This window comes from Danio rerio, chromosome 2, assembly GCF_052040795.2.
Source record: "Danio rerio strain M-AB ecotype USA chromosome 2, GRCz13ab, whole genome shotgun sequence".
NCBI classification, from domain to species: domain Eukaryota; kingdom Metazoa; phylum Chordata; class Actinopteri; order Cypriniformes; family Danionidae; genus Danio; species Danio rerio.
Window position 1 is genome coordinate 14,435,001 of NC_141022.1, and position 17,514 is coordinate 14,452,514.

General features: G+C 44.8%; 2 protein-coding genes across 14 annotated transcripts in view; one reads left to right on the top strand and one right to left on the bottom strand.

The window, feature by feature from the left end:
* cfap57 (cilia and flagella associated protein 57) overlaps positions 1-17,514 on the top strand; it is a 311,646-nt gene that overhangs the window by 214,498 nt on the left and 79,634 nt on the right.
* LOC137489690 (uncharacterized) lies at positions 13,282-16,033 on the bottom strand. Of its 2 annotated transcripts, none has more exons than XR_015478303.1 (6): positions 15,282-16,033; positions 14,725-15,195; positions 14,160-14,329; positions 13,811-14,065; positions 13,488-13,730; positions 13,282-13,408 (listed from the first exon to the last, which is right to left on the bottom strand). XR_015478303.1 is itself a non-coding variant. In XM_087240546.2 (6 exons), exons 4-6 carry the CDS (start codon positions 13,865-13,867, stop codon positions 13,310-13,312), a joined length of 399 nt encoding a protein of 132 aa, XP_087096672.1. In that variant the 5' UTR covers positions 13,868-14,065; positions 14,160-14,329; positions 14,725-15,195; positions 15,282-15,605; the 3' UTR covers positions 13,282-13,309. The 2 variants fall into 2 exon arrangements, 1 of the variants encoding a protein (XP_087096672.1); XM_087240546.2 differs by having other exon boundaries at positions 15,282-15,605.

Genomic DNA, 17,514 nt, shown 5'->3' on the forward strand with positions numbered 1-17,514 from the left:
GTTTTTTGAGGGTGTAATTGATTGGTTATTACACACAGTTTTGCACAGCCACACAAACTACATATCATATGATAGGCCTGCTTCTACTGAACACTTTGACATAAACATAACTGCTGTCAGTCCTACTGTTAATTAAATATTAATTAATATATGAAAAACCTACTTTTGCAAACTAGTTCCTGGTATTTGGCTCAATCACCACGAAACCAGTGTTGTATGAATCTCTGGACTGCCTAGATCAAAAGTTATTGAAAAAAAGTTGAACTTTCATCCTTAGGTAGCTATAAATGGCTCGTTTACAAAAAGGGGTGTGTCTTTGTATTGACCTACATGCCTGTAATTGCATAAGGAAAACGCCAAACCTCATGAAAGCAGATATGCACATCTGAGATATAATTCCTAACAAGCATGGCAAATTTTGTGAAGATAGGTCAATAGGTGGCACTATAACAGTAGAAAAGGTCTCAAAAACACTGCTTTTCGTTGCTATTTGACCAAAATATGCAGAATATGTGTTTATTTTAGACAGCTTTTCACAAATATACTTGATCGGACATATTATATGATAGGCCTGCTCATTCTGATCACTTTGACACAAACACCACTGCTGTCAGTCATACTGTTTATTAAATATTAATTAATATATGAAAAACCTATTGTTGCGAACTAGTCCCTGGTTTTTCGCTCAATCACCACAAAACCAGTGTTATATGAATCTCTGGACTGCCTAGATCAATAATTATTGAAAAAAAGTTGAACTTTCCTCTTTGGGTAGTTATAAATGGCTCATTTACAAAAAGGGCCGTGTCTTTACTTACCTACATGCCTGTAAATGTTTGAGGAAAACCCCAAACTTTATGAAATCAGGTATGCACATCTGAGATATATTTCTTAACAAGCATGCACAATTTTGTGGAGATAGGTCAATAGGTGGCGCTATAACAGTAAAAAAAGGTCTCAAAACACTGCTTTTCATTGCTATATGACCATAATTTGCAGAATATGTGTTTATTTTAGACAGCTTTTCACAAATATACTTGATCTGACGTGTATTATATGACAGGCCTGCTCATTCTGATCACTTTGGCACAAAATCCACTGCTGTAACTATAACCATCCATTCATTATTCACCATTATTTCAAAAAACTACTTTTGGGAACTAGTCCTTTTTTTTGCTCACTTTCAACAAATCCAGTGTTGTGCAAATGTCTGCACTGTCTAAATCAACTTCTATGAAAAAATATTTTTTTACTCCTTAGATAATTATAACAAGTTCATTTACACACAGTGTGTGTATGGCATACAGAAAATGTCTCAAAAATGCATTACTGTTTGTAGCCAGTAGAGGACAGCATAAAACCACTTTTTGTTGTTTCAAAGTGATTGAATCTGCAAGATATTTCTGAATCACATTTTGATGTAGTATAAACTCTTATTGCATTTAAAATCTGACTTAGTCCCAGTCTGCTACTTGATTCATTTACACATTACTTTTTCCAGTTAGTACATTCCATCAAGGTATTGTTTCAGTGACAGCCTTAAATTGTGGGTTGTCATAGAACTAAACAGCATAAATGTCCTAAGCTTGCCAAATGCTCGAACCCCGTCAATCGCCGCTTGCGGCCATTTTTTAATATTGTTGTTGTTGTCAGTTATTATTACTGTTGTCCTTCCTTTCTTTTTACTGTCATTATCACTATCATACAATACAAGCATTGTTGTTACTCCTTACCACTGACTGGTTTCTTTTTATCAGTTTTATTTATATCTGTGATACTTACTTCATTTATTGACTGTTATTGTCCCTTATGTACTCTGACCTGTCCACCAAGTTACCATTACATGCACACACACATACACGCGCGCACACACACACACACACACACACACACGCACATACACACATATACCAATACCTGACTACATTGTTGTTGTTTTATTTTTTTTTTTATTTTTTTTTTTTATGTTTCTTTGTATTTGTATAATCCCAATTTATTTACCTTTTTGCATATTCTAATAAAAAAATTTATAAAAATAAATGAATTCATAAATAAATAAATAGAAGCTGGTTTTGGAGCCCTATCAATGCAAAATAAACAAGAGATTAAATAGTGATCTGAAATATTGTCACTCTGCCTCACAACTTTAACATTATAAATATCAATACCATGCATGTGATAATATTAAGTCTAAGGTAAAATTATGACAATAAGTAGGCCCCAAGACATGCTGTTTTACTTGAACAGTGGCTAGTATGTCTAAAAAGGCCAGGCTTAAACATCTATATGTTTAAGTTTTTAAATGATATTTTAATAATATTAAAATATTTTTAATGATATTTATGAATATTAAAATCATCAACACTTAGGGCTCTATTTTAATTATCTAGGCACAAAGTCTAAAGCGCAGGGCGCAAAAGCATTAAGGGCATGTCCGAATCCACTTTTGCTATTTTAAGGACGGAAAAATACACTCTTCGCCGTAGTGCATGGTCTAACAGAGTTAAGCTTATTCTCTTAATGAGTTAAAGGTGTGTTTTGAGAATAAACCAATCAGAGTTTCATCTCTGTTTCCATTTAAGAGTCAGTTGCGTCACTCCATGGCACATTTGCTAAATAAATGGCTAACTTTGTAAGTGGAAACACTGAATACTTTAAAACAGTTAAGAAAACAGGACAAAGGGCCACATTTCCACTTTTGGGCCAGTGCGAGCGAGGGCTTTCATTGGGCCAGTCTGGGTAAAGAGGCGCTGTGCGGGACAGGATGACAGAAAAAAAGGTAGTCTAGTTTCTGCTTTCACTCACCCAAAAACTGCTCTGATTTGCACTATTTGATTAATATCATTGTATCCAAATACTTTATAAATGATATTTCAAACCTCCGGTGTTTATTGTTTTTAGTAAAAATCTAAAATCTTTTTTTTTTTTTTTCAGATAGGCCTTTGTAAAATGAAAGTTTAATAAGGCTTTAAAACAGTTTGATTTATGTACTGTGTATACCTAAATTGTTATTGCTGTAACAAAGAGGCTGGCACGGAGGGATCCATTTGCAGTATGTTTATTGAATTCAGAGTCAGAAACACAAGCCAAATGGTTTTGTAAACACTCACATAAAAATCCAGCATATATAGTCGAAAGGCAGGCAGCATAAACTCGTAGATCATAGAGACAGGCGTAGGTCAGGGCTGGCAGCTAAATCGTAGAAGGATAGGAATGCAGAGGGTCGGGACAGGCAGCAAGGAAATCAAGATCAATAACAGTCCGGTTCGATAACAGGCAAGTGTGACGGTCTTGCCTAGGCTGTCTTCTTACTGAACACTGTACAATTGATACAGACAGCGCGTGTAAATAGTTGCTGGTTCACAAAGAAAATTACCACCTCCACAGCAAGGCTTTGTTAACTCTGCCCTGTTTTATTTAAAACAGTTTATATATATATATATATATATATATATATATATATATATATATATATATATATATATATATATATATATATATATATATATATTTATATATATATATATATATATATATATATATTTTTATATATATATATAAATATATATATATATATATATATATATGCCAATTAATTTCTTTTTAACTTTGTGATCGTATAGTGTAAATTTTAACAGTCAGAATATGAAAAACATAACACACTTTGAATTTTGAATGACAAATTAATGAATCACAATTCTCAATGTACAATCACTGAGTGTAACAGAGCAATACAATTCAACTCCAAAAGTAAGAACTTCCCTACCTAGTGGAGACTTTTAGCAACTTGTTTTGAGTAAAAAAAAAAAAAAAGAGTTACAAACAATTAATTAATAACATTTAACGACATACCTGTACAATGGAGACAGGCAGCGCGTGTAAATAGTTGCTGGTTCACAAAGAAAATGACCATCTCTATATGAACACAAGACAATTTAATTTCAATCAGGCCTCGTTATATAAACACGTTATAAACTCAAGATTGAGAAGCACACTCAACGCCAAACACAACTCAACAGTGCCCCAACATATTCATTGAAATATTAAGTCACATTAAAGCTAATATTTATGTGTTTTAAACACTTATTAATGGTAATTTTTCATCCGGGAGAAACGTGCAACTTACCCACAGCAAGGCTTCGTTAACTCTGATGTGGGCGGTCTCTACTCCACGCGCTTATTACATCACCCACACTCTAGAGGGCGATGTCCCCATTTAGGCATAAGTTTAAGACACTTATTTACTCCGTTACACAAGCAATAAGGGTACAAGGATAAACGCTCAGTAATGTTGACAGGCAAACAAGACTTCGCAAAGAAGTGGGCGTGGATGCTGCTTTTATGGGTGTGTGTGATGAAAGTCAGGTGCAGCACAATCAGAGACAGAAACGGGGCTTCTGGGGGATGTAGTGTTTAGAACTCTGACCTCTGCTGGCCAGTGAGGGGAAAAACTGGGACCGAGCTGGTGACAATAGCTAGCTTTTGTTTGTTTTTATATTGATTTATTTATTTAATGCAATTTTATTATATCTGATATTTTTAATTCTTTAAATTATTTCAATATAGCTTAGGCTATTTTATCAAAATATGACACTATTGTATTCAGTCTTTAAAAGTGGATACGTACTTTGTTAAGCCATATGTCTTTCTGTTGTCTTCATATTGTGTATTATCTGCAAAATATAGAGAGAAAAAAAGAAAAAAGCCTTGCGGCATCAACAGTGCTGTAAAGGGAGCGTTTTTTTTTTGCCTGGTCTCATATTCAATAACAGGCATGTAAATGCACAAAAACACATCTTTTAAACGTAACAATAACTAATGCATTTACTAATATGAACAATGAACAATACATTTACTACTGTATTTGTTCATCTTAGTTAACGTTAGTTAATGAAAATACAGTAATTCATTGTTAGTTCATGTTAACTCATGGTGCATTAACTAATGTTAACAAGCATGGACTTGGATGTTAATAATGCATTAGTAAATGTTCAATTATGATTAATAAATGCTGTTCATGCATTGTTCATAATTAGTTCATGTTAGTAAATGCACTAACTAATGAACCTTATATTAAAGTGTTACCTCAAAACTTCACTGTTTTATGCAACAGCCTTACATTTAAAAGGGAAACATAAGATCGATCATACACAAAAAAAAAAAAAAAAAAACAGCCTATAAGGCTAGATGTTTGTTTTCCCTTATTTATTTATTTGTTTATTTGTTTGGCATGTGTACTCGTGTGATCAGAAAACTAGTGTCTGCCTCTCCTTTCGCTCCGCCCTCTTTGGCTCAAGGTATTCGACGAAAAAGGTGGAAATGCGGCTAATGAGCCTCCTCTCTATTAGGCTTTACTTCCACTCTCACTTTCGTGGATAAGGAAACGTTGTTGTGTGCTCTTCACTGAAGACATACATTAGCCCACATAATTAATTTTATTTGTTAAACGCAAATATTTGTTTCAAACTATTTTTAAATTCAGTTTCAATTCACTGCAAATGAATAAATTCACAATAATAACAAAGTGTGGTCAAAAAGTTATATCCAAAGACACATTCTATGCCAAAGTCTGACAGGTGGTTAAATCTAAGCTTGTTTTAATCAAACAAATACAAATATGCATAAAATAATACATCTTATAATTATAACATTATGCAAAAGCAAGCTGTCGAGCAGCACGATGGCGCAGTAGGTAGCACGATCACAGCAAGATGGTCACTGGTACGAGCCTCTGCTAGGTTTGCGTGGGTTTCCTCCAGGTGCTCCGGTTTCCCCCACAAGTCCAAAGACATGCGGTACAGGAGAGTTGGGAAGGCTAAATTGTCCATAGTGTATATGTGTGAATGAATGTGCATGGATATTTCCTAGTGATGGGCAGTCATTTGCTGCGTAAAACCCAGGATTAATAAAGGGACTAACCGAAAAGAAAATGAATGAAAACCAAGTTGTTGTGAATAAACTGACAAAAGCCCCCGAGGTGAAGAAGGCATGGAGACAGTGGTTTTTATATTTATTTCAAGAGTTCACACTAGCTGATAATAGCTGATAATCAATAAAGCATAATTGGCATGCTGTCCCGGAAGAGAGCCCTGAGCTCGTAATATCGTTGAGCTCGGAGCTCCCTCCCCGAGTTCAAGCTCAGGTAGGTCTTGACAACTCCCTTGCTGTTGTTGTGTGAGAAGTGTATACTTGGTTGTTAATTTGGTTTAGTCAATTGGCTATGGTGTATGTTTTTGGACGTTGGGAGGAAACCGCAGAACCCAACTCGAACATGGGGAGAACATAGAAACTCGGCACAGAAACACTAACTGGCTCAAAAGGAAGTTTTACTGGCTGTGTTCTTGCTGTGAGGCAACAGTGCTAGCCACTGGGCCACTGTGTTGCCCTATCAGAAAAGGGGGTGGGACTCCATCGGAGTCAGGTTCATGGGGGCAGGGTTGGGGAGAGGTGCCTAGGGGAAGGAAGGAGAGTAGCAGAGGAACTTGCTGCTAGAAATAGGAAAAGTAGAGGAGGATCTCAATGCTGAGAAGCAGTATTGTCTGAGGAACTCCGAGCTCTCGGGGCGACTCCGTGCGAGTTACAGCTGGGGTTCGGGCTGGGAAGGGAGGGAGTGGTTGAAACTCCTGTGGTAGTTGGGCTTAGCAGGTATCCGGGGGGGTTAGAGCATAGGAAGACTCCTTAGGAGTCAGGGTTGATGAGGAATTAAAAAAGAGTAGCGGAGGAACTCAACGCTGAAAAGAGGAAAGTAGCGGAGTAACTCGACGCTGAAGAAAGTAGCAGAGATTTAGACTACTACAGGATAGTGAGTAAATTATTTATATATATATATATATATATATATATATATATATATATATATATATATATATATATATATATATTTTTTTTTTTTTTTTTTTTTTTATTTATTTTTTTTTTTTTTTACTTTTTTATAATAAAAGTATTTTTTTTGTTTGTGGGGGGGATGGGGGGTGGAGGAAAGAGTGGAAGCATTCGATGCTTAAAGGAAGAAAAGGAGGTGCGGAGGAACTCAACGCTAGAAAGGAGAAGGAGGTGCGGAGAAACTCGATGGGGGAAAGAAGCGGAAGATTTTATACTAGTGGCCTGCCTGGGGAAAGAGGTGTTGCTCCTGTTGGGGTCAGCGTTCGTGCACTCCGTGGAGAGAGCTAGGGGGAGATTATGTGCTGAAATGAGAGCGTTGAAAGGTTTGGGGGTTGGGGGGAAAGGAAGCAGAGTTAAATTTCTATCCTTTTACTCAAGAGGGTGGGTGTCGTCTGGGCTTCTTTGAGACGGATTCGGCTGAATCGGATGTAGGTATTGAAAGCATCCTGGATCTGACCTGGAGGACCTGGATCTGATTTTGGGAGAGCCCATTGTGAGCTGCTGTAGTGGTTGCTCTGATTCTGAAGGAATGGCTAGAGAATGGATTGGGTGGGGAGCCTAATAAGAGTAGTATTCTTTGAGGTGTTTGGAACCAAAATCGAGTTACTGGACGATTAAGCGTCGTAAGTAAAAAGTGGGGAGGAAGGTTTGGGGTTTTGGGATTTCCTTAGATTTATAAATGCTAAGAGGGTTTGAAATGGGAGTGTGGGAGAGGGGAGGTAAACAAATTGCTGTTTCAGAGGTGTGGTGGTTGTCAGTTTGGGAGCATTATAAGTGCTCCCGCAAGAATATTTAATACTGCCAGTTATATGTGGATATGAAAGTGAATAGGGGCTCAGGTAGAGTGTTACTGCAGTTGTAGTGGTGCTATGGTAAGAGTAGCTCAGCGGAGTGCCTCTGCTTTTGCATAGGTGCAGTAGTAGTTGGTTTTGGACAGTTATGAGTGCTCCCGCAGGAATGTTAAATACTGTCAGTAGTGATATGTAGAGATGAAAGTGAATAAGGGCTTAGCTAGAGCGTCACTACTGCAACATTTGAAATTTGGGGCGACCCCTAAATGAGTCAAAGCTGTGGTGAACGAGAGTGAATGAATGTATAGGATAGTTCAAGTTGTGCTTATACTTAGAAACACATGTGAAACATTTAAAAGGTGTGGGTGAGGGAGGCGATGTCAAAAATGTATATAGAATGTGCTTTGCAGATTTGATCGATTTTTGCTTTGCTTAATAGAGAAAGATAGAGTTCTTTCAGTCAGATCAGATATGGTGAGTTGGATTGTGGGATTGAAATTGATGTTAGTTTGGAGCGTCTCAAAACCCAAAAAAAGGGTTGTATAAACATAGCATCTTGGATGTGGGCTGTATGAGTTGAAATGTATCCTTTGTATAGAGTATGATTGTATTTGAAATGGACGTTAAGTGTAATAAGTTGGATGAAGTTCAGCTTCTGGGGCCGACTGTCTTGATCTCTGGAATGAGAAACGAGAGAGAATCAGAAATGAAATCTTACAACATGGTACATGTACAGCATACATAATAAATTGTAACTGGGTCCGGTCCTCCAGAGCGGTGCGTATAAAAGTTGCAACTTCACAAAGAGAGCAACACAGTCGTGCAGCACGTCCTTTTCAGGATGGCATTTCTGGATGTGGTGGTTTCCTGTCCTCGGATGATGGGCACGGGTACTGCGTTGCATGCCTGGGGGACGTTAATGCGCTGCTTGCGGGCAGTTCATGTCATCATTGCGATGCCATGACTGTTGCGCAGTTAAGATCATGGCTAGCCTTTGCAAAAAGGCAAACCACCTCAGTTGTCCCCTGCACTGCAGCGGGCACTCGGGCAGATCTGAGGGTTTCAGCGAGAGATAATCCGTTGCCCATGGGCCCGCGGACCTCCCGCTCCTCCAAGCGCTCCATCCAAGCTTCGGGGGGGAAGCGATCCGTCTAACCAGATGGGAGCCCTTACACTCGATGACACCGGAGACCAGACATCCACCGTGGCATCGGAGAGGGGGCATTCATTGTCCGATGATGATCCAGACCCGCTCGCCCCCTCCGGGCAGGTGAGCGCTGTCAAGATGGATCCTGAAACGGACATGTTAGCCGTGCTTTCCTGGGCTGGACCGACTAGATGGGTGCTACGTAGAGGACCAGAGGGCGAAGCCTTCGAAGCCTTCGAAGCCACAGTAGGCTCACGCAGTCTTGGAGGGCACTTTTTTCTGCCCGTGCTGTGTGTCCCTCCACCCTCACCACTCTTGACGGTGGAGCGGCCAGGGGGTATGTGGCGATTCCTCAGGTTGAGCGTGTGATTGCGGTCAATCTTTGTCTCTGTAAGTTTTCTGCCTCCCTCGAAGCTAGAGCTTACATGGCTGCGGGCCTGGCTGCTTTCGTCTTGCACGCGATGACCTCCTACCAGCGCTACCAAGCGCAGGCGCTGGTCGAGCTGCATGAGGGTGGGTCCAACCCAGGCTTGTGAGCTTCGTGATGGGTATGTCACCTATCGGTGGGACTCGTCCCTGGGACAGGTCATCTGGAGAAGAGGGAACTTGCTCTTTCCCCGCTGGAGGGCGGGGCCCCATTTCCACAGCACTTTTTACTGCCATGAAAACATCAATTAAAGAGCACTTTTCCACTTCCCCGGATGTGACAGCCCGAAATCTGCCAGTCTGAGACGCTATGCTTTCTAGCTCGCAGGTTCGGTGCGTTTCGCCAGTGGCTCACAAGAACTGGGAGGACGATCTTTTTCTCCCACCCCTCGAGCCTCCCCTCCGGAGTTGGGTGCGGAGCGAGAGCAAATCTCTTGCCTCCAGCTATTCCGAGGGACCCTCGCGTTTCCCGGATCAGCACACCCACTCCGCGCTGCCCCACTGCTGGTACGTCAGCGATTGTAGCGATGAGTCCATTAGCGAAAGCTCTGCCTACCTGGTTAGCGCAGACCAGCCCTTCGCGGTGGCTCATACGCACAATCAGACTTGGCTATGCAATTCAGGTTGCAAAATGGCCTCCCAAGTTCTGGGTGTGTATTCACCAGGGTCAGCCCCCTGTCTGGCCCTGGCGAAGGATGCAATCAAGCCGGTCCCTCCAGCCTAGATAGAGAGCGGGTTTTACAGCCCGCACTTCATCCTGCCCCAAAAGAGTGGTGGGTTACTGCCAATCCTAGATCTGCGTGTTTCTCACGTGTGGCAGTTTTTTTATATTTATTTCAGTGCTGTCAATCGATAAAAAAAAAACAAAAACTAATTAATCGCACTTTTAAAAAAATAATCGCAATTAATCATGATTAATCACATTTAAAAGACTGAAACTTGTAATTTTGGCTATTCAAATGCAAATTTAATGTAAAGGCAAGACAAATACTATTTAAATTCAAAATATAACTCATTATTAGAATTTTTGGTTTAACTTCTAACACAGATTTCTTCATGTTAAAAACATAACCACAATAAACCATCAAGATCCTGGCTTGACAGCCATGTTTATTACAGAAATTAAATTGAATTTTTAAACAATCAATGCCAATAAAGAAAACATTGATTTCCATGTTGGATTCTAAGTGGACTGCAAAAAAATGCCAAAATACAAGTATTACAGATATGGAAAATACTAATAATAATAATAATAATAATAATAAAATATACAATACAAACAATTGCACTCATTGCAGGGCTGGACTGGGACAAAAAAATCGGCCCCGGCATTTTGGGCCAGAGCGGCCCACTACATCAATCAAAATGCTCCCCATCTGTGCACGCCCTTGAATATGTTTACCAACTCCCACTTTATAAAAGCACAAAAGCTATATATAGGAAATAACGAGAATTGAGAAATTAAAAACTTTTTTATTTATTTATTATTATAATAAAAGTAAAATCTACACTGGAAATGTGTGTGCCTGCATGTTTTGAGGGAACCTAATAAATAATGAACATAAAAACTGCCTACTGACGCACACAGCTAATGTTGATTAATAAAATAAAGATAAATAATAAAAGCGATGTGTCAGAGACCCTTAAAAAAAATTTAAAATCAACAATGAAACATCAAACGTAGCTAAAAGATTTTACAGTGTCAATCAAATGAACTTAAACAATTGAAAAATGCAACAAATATTTGTTTGGGCCCAAACCACAAAACTAAATGTAAAAAAAAAAAAAAGTTGCTTAAGTTTCACACTAGTTTGGTCATGTATAAATATCATTATAACCATATTGTTTAAATATTATTGTCACTATAAGCCTACATCATGCTGACGATCAAAAACACAATGTCATGATATCTCATGCGATTGTCTTCTGAACGAGTGTATCTTAAAATACATGAATGACACCCCTCAAAAAGCTTGAGAAGCAGACATTCTTTATCATTTGTAAAATAAAGACTTGCAGGTTAAGAAAACAGCACAGGAGAAAGTTGCCGCAGACCATAGTGCAGATTAAAAAAAAGTATATTTATATGGACAGATAGGTAACTAGATTGAATTGACAGGAATATATTGATCTGTGTCCCGCTGCAGAGTGCAGAGACTCAAACGGCAAATGCCTGCCTGCTCTCCTGCGGACCTGCACGTACGAAACAGGCGTGACTATTTTGACAAATACAAACGTACGTTACACGGAGCCCAACATGGAAGTTTGTGATTGGGTCAGCCCAATGTCATTAAAGAAAAGAACCAATGGGCTGCAAATTATGTCACATGGCCGCTCTGTCCGGAAAAGAAACATCTTACTTTCAGAGCGTGACAGCTCACAGCACCATCAATCACTTAGACAGAAAAACATGACAGTCTGCTAAGTGTTTTATGGGCCGATCAGATCATAAGAAGATGATCAGCCCGGCCCAAAAAGTACGTTGAACGATCTGCCCCTGGCCACATCAGGAAAAAAAACATCTCGAATTTTAGGAGCTCATTGGATGGTGACACCTCTCCTTTCAGCTATTGGCTCAATGGAGTGTCAATCATAGATCGGCGGCTATTTTGTTTACCAAATATCACTAGTGTTTGTGTGAAAGATGCTACTGCACTCAAGCGAATAGTTTGGATGATAACATCGTAATTCATGGATGTTTATCGACATATGAATATAGCGTGGACTAATGTTTACAGATTAGATTGCCTGGATCCTTGTAGTCAAATTACTTTATGGACCTGTGGATGGGCAGGAGGCTTGAAGGATAAGTTCTTGGTTAAATCTTTCTAGTCACACAAGTCTTGTCTTTCAAAAGATTTATAAAATGTTTACTCTTTGTTGAAGAGTAGTTATTTTAGCGAGGCACCGCTAGGAGAGCAGTGAGAGTTCAACTTAATTGCAATGGTTTGTATCGCCGACACTTTGGTTGGAGTTTGTGGACTGCGTTTGTGGGAGGCAGTTGGAAGTAGAAGAGGAAGAGCTGGTGGGCCGGCGTTTTGCGGGAATTCAAGCTCGACAGCTGGCGAGGCTGCAGCTGAATTTTCAGGGAGAGCAGGGCTCTGGCTGGAGTTGTTGTTTGTTTGTTTGTTCTTCCATATCGATAGATTAAATGGTACGATGCTGGAGCGTTTTGTAGCGAGAAACATTCCTCAAGACGAAGATAACTGGAGTGAAAAACTGGTTATTTATAATGCTTCTGTAATCAACTAATAGAGCATATTACAGAGCTAATGAGGTGCTAGCTGTGTTGATCATAAGCATGTGATCCTCTCAAAATTATTTTATAAATAAACCACACGTAGAAAATAATAATTTTTGTAACATTTTATTCCTTTAATTATTTTTCATTTGTAAAGATATTTGTGCTCTGCTCTATATCCTGTGTGTTTTAAGCAATGTTTAAGTGAGGCGCACAACTAACATGTTCCGCTCTGGACTTTAGACCTGCTCTCAGCTTGTCTATTGCTCAGTCTATTTTAGTTTCTCCATAAAGTTAACCTCCACTCCACAGCTGCCCTGTCCTGACCTATTCATGCATCTCTAAGGACCGAGCTGTCCCGGGAGAAGCTTGCTAATATACAGAATTGGACTCAAGGCCTTCTGGGCGTTCAAAGCATTTGCAGACCTGGACAGATTTGTCCAGCCCATCACCCCCTTGTGCTGGAAAAGGGATTCATTCTCCCTATGAGCTATCAACCAAGGCTGAACCTGGACGGGGGCGTCCCGCGAGTCACTTTTAACACTCAAGGCAGGGATAGTTTGTCCCAATTGGAACGTAGCCAAGGCAGAACCTGGACGAGGGCATCCCACGTGACACTTTTAACACACAAGATAGGGCTAATCTGTCCCAATCGGAACGTAGCCAAGGCAGGACCTGGACGCAGCAGGCATACAGCGTTGAACTAAGAAGACAGGGCTCATTTTTGTCCCCACTGAATTTACTTTTACCACACAGATAATAAATAAAAGGAATAATGAAGACACTGAACACCATTTGACCGTTAAGTTGTACAATATTTATTCAGGACGATTCAGAGTCTTCTGTTTGTTCGAGCGGGCGAGCGCCCTGGCTTTTCCCTTTGGCAGGGCGCCATGGCAGCGTCCTCCTGCTGGTTCCCTCCTGGAAAAGAGACACATAAAGGGAAGTTAGCCAATGCCATACGTTCTGCTGTCCACGCCAAAGAGAATGTGATTTTTACCAGGGGAGAGACGGAAGTCTCTGTCCTCTTGCGCCCTTTCCGCGGGGGGCTTTCAGTGCCCGCTGCCTCCCCATCCTCCTCCTCCTCCTCCTCCTCCACCAGGGCCCTTTCAAAGAGTCTGCGGCGCTCGCGTGCTTGGAGAGGTCCGAGGTGAAGTGCGTAGAACTTATCTGAGGTTGAAGTGTCATGGCACATGAATTGCGCCACCTTGCGGCGATCCTCTGAAGAGTGTGCATTCTTTGCCTGCGTCGGAGAGAGACAGAAGCTTGATTAGGATAGAAGCCGCCGCTGGTAGTTACAGGGGCGTCACAATGCCTACTCACATGAGTCGCGATCGCAGTGCGTACGTCAGTAAAGGTGGGTTTGCCTGGAAGGCCCATACTGAGCCAAGCAGACTGAAAGTACTTGTTCAGGGTCCGACAAGGACTGGCTCTGGAAGTGAAAAAGAAATAGGTAGCCTGGCTCCCTCCGGGGAGACCAGCCCGCAGCGCCAAAAACCTGCGGAACCAGCTGTATTCCTCCCTGTTTAGGGACAGCTGAGCCGCCCCAAAGGCTCTGTTTGTTTTGTGAGTGGTAATCTGACATCAGAGAACAAGCAGTGAGTGAGTGAGTGAGTGAGTGAGTGAGAGAGCATGCTACTGGTGACCCCCACCTTACTTGCGCCATACTCACGTTAATGACATAAGCAGACTCGTCGGGGCTTCTGGAGGCCTCTTCAACCTCCTGGATTGTGAGATTCTGGAAGACTCCACAGCGGTGCCCAGAGATGGAGGTTAGGTAGCCAGTCAGAAAGCCATAGAAGCGCCACTGTTGCCTAGTGCTTGGGTTGGATTCGAGGCTATCTGGTGAAGGACATTAGACAGATTAGACCACCGACGGTTCTATTTCCTTTCTGGGTCACCAACAGCTCTTGGCTGCTGGTGACTTGTTCTCCGGGGCGCCAGCAGCTCAAACAACAGCTGCTGGTGGCCCGGAGAGGAATTGTGCGTTTCTTCTTCAGGGGCACCAGCAGTTCATGGACTGCTGGTGCCCCTGAAGAAGAAACGCACAATTCCTCTCCGGGCCACCAGCAGCTGTTGGTTCATCCAGCCACGTCGGTCTGCCCCCCTTCCCCCCCGAATGAGTCCCATTCGCGGGGGAGAGGGGCAGACAGACGTGGCTGGATGAACCAAGGGCTGTTGGTGCCCCGGAAGAACGAACAGGGGGAATCGCTGGAACGGCGGAAGGGCTTGCTTACCTAGCAGGGCGGGAATTTTCCTCCCAGCGGTCCGGTGACAGCGCACCAGGCTGGCCTTGGGGATCAGTCAGCTTTCCTTCGCCTGCTTGGTCCTTACCTCGTGCACGACGACACGCCGGCGTATGCCGCGGATGAGGGCTCTGACCTCCCTTCGAATCAGAACCAGAGCCGTGCTGGAGAGCTGACAGGCGGCCGGCGGCGTCTCCGAGAGGTAGTCTAGGAACTGAGCCACGTTCTTCAGGTAGTGCTGCCTGGTGGGCTCGGCCATGCGCGTCTGACCTAGCCGGGCGGCCCACGCTCGGATTCGGGCTGGTTGGTTGAGGAAGAGGAAGTCCCCTGGCTCCGCGGTGCCCCTGGCCATGTAACCAAGGAAGGCTTTGATTCTCCCCAGCTTCGAAGTGACGTTGTTCCGCAGGCGGGGGGTGGGCTCGCTGCCCAGTTGGTACCCTTCGAACTCCCCCAAGAGAAGGTCTGTGGAACGAGCACAACCAAGAGTCAACTTCCCCGAAGCCACACACCCAGCAGAGCGACAGTGACGTGTCTGAAATATACTCAACTCAGCGCGGGGACGTGGTCCGGGAACGGGTAGGCAGTGGGCTCCAAAGCCTCCGGAGGCTCGGGGGGCGTCGGACCTCCGGCCGCCCCTCGCCCGGGAGGCGGTGGTGCAGGAGGCGACCTGGTTCTCCTGGCCCTCTTCCTCCTCCTTCTCCCCCCTTCTCCCTTCCTTAGCTCCCGGTAGAGGCGTGTGATTTGGAGCAGGGTGGACCGCATCTTGGTAACCTGTTTCCCCAGGTCCGTGAGCTGAGCCTGTATGCGCTCGGTGGCGCGCCTGCAGCCGCGGTCGGCTCACGGGCGGCCGGCCTCTGGGTCCTCCGAGTCCCGCTCCCCCTCGGAGGACGATGCTAGCTGGGACACGACGGGGATTGCAGGCTGGGTGGACTGCAGCCACTGCAACTCCCGAGCTACTTTCCGGCGTTTCGCCCTCCCCATAGCCTCTTTCCTTCCCGAGGTCGAGAGCTCCGCGTGCTGCCTCAAGTGCCTGTCTAGGCGGGCTGGCGTCCGGCGACATCCCGGGACCGGGCACGGTGTCTTCCGCGTGTCCACGCGGCCGGCGGCCAGCGCGAGCAGCAGCCGCTTCTCGTCCGAGTTGGCCACCTTGTGAACGGCCGTCAGGTGAGGCGCAAGCCGGCTGTAGACATTGAAGCATAGGGCACATTCAGCCATGACCGTGCTAGAGCCAATGCAGAGGGGGAAAGGGGCCCGCACGCCACGTGCGGCGGTTAATAAGCGGCCGGAGGCGGCGTCCACTTCCGCGTCATGACGTTGGTGCACCCGTATTTCTTAAAGGGGAAGGACACCCCCCCCCCGCACCAGGAGGTGTAAGCCGATGCCCTACGGAGATCCATTCGGTTCAAGCCTTATTTTGTTACGACTTCTCAAGTAGGGGGGAGAGGGGTGTCCACCTCACTCCCTTCCCCCCTTTTCAAAGGAACCAGAGGGGGTGTCCCGTTAAACAATGCACCCCACCGCCCCTTCATCGTTGCCCCGGTCAGCGGTTCGACACCTCTCTCTCTTGTCACGACTCGAGTTGGGGAAGGGGTGTCCCACCTCACTCCCTATCCCCCCTTCATTTTGCTGTTCTGGCCAGCGGGAGCTTTTCCACAGCCATTCACGTTCACTTTTTCCACCCCAAAACGGGGATTGTTTGAGCCCCATTGGGGGGGGGGGGACAGCTCCACACGCGCCAGCCGCGGGAGCTTTTGTGACCTGCTACAACCAACATGGAATACGCACCAACCATCGAAAGGGGGGTCCAGACAGCCCGTAACCCCGGCACCACTGACCCTGGCACGTTTCACCTCGCCGGAGTCCACTAGCTTCCCCTCCCAACCAACCACCCTCACTCCCCCTGGAGCAGGGTAGGCGGGGTGGGGGTCAGCCGGGAGCCAGCAAGGATAAACCCAGGGGGTGGGCGGCTTTGCGGGCGGACGGACGGGATGCAGACGCACACACTCGGGCGGGGGTAGAATCGAAGCCCACACCAGCTCGTTCCCTACGCTGCCCCTGGGGCCTCGATTCACCACGCCGGGTGACTCGACCGAACCCACCGAACATCCCCCAGCCCTCGCAGGGCGAGGGGCGTGGGGCGGGGGCACGGGCCGAGTATCGGCGCGGGGGAAACGGAGTCCAGGGGGGCGGGCTGGCGGGCAGGCTGAGCAGCAGACAAGCTCTGGGTCATTTAGCCAGACGGGCCATCTGGGTCCTTTACCCACAGATCGGGGCGGGAAGGGGGGGCGCTGTGTGCGGAGGGACACCCCCACGCCTCCCTGACAGAGCGCCCAGGACGGGGAGGATCTGCCACACCCATAGAGGCCGACCCCATTGGTGCTTTGGGGGGCCTGGGTGGGGGCCTGGCCCCTGGGGCGCCACACTAGCTCCTATCGATCAGTCACCGTGGGGTCTGGCGACTGGACTGTCAGAGACTAAGTCCATATTTCTTCGCCTTCCCCGAAAACCTGATGGCAGGTCAGAGATTGTGGGTGTCGGGCAAAAACCTCCAGGCGCGGGACGTCCCGACAAGCAGGCCGGGAAGGGTGGTCTCCCGTCGGGCATGGTTTGGTGGGCTCGGGCCTGGGTCTAACCAACGCCCCGGTGAGCGCCAGGCATAACGTATTCCTGTTGGACCTTTGGCGCTAGATGCGTAAAGATGTGCCGCTGGTGAACCATTGATGGAGCCGCTGGTGAACCATTGATGGGGCCTCTGAGATCCAGCGTTGGGGGGGGCCTGTG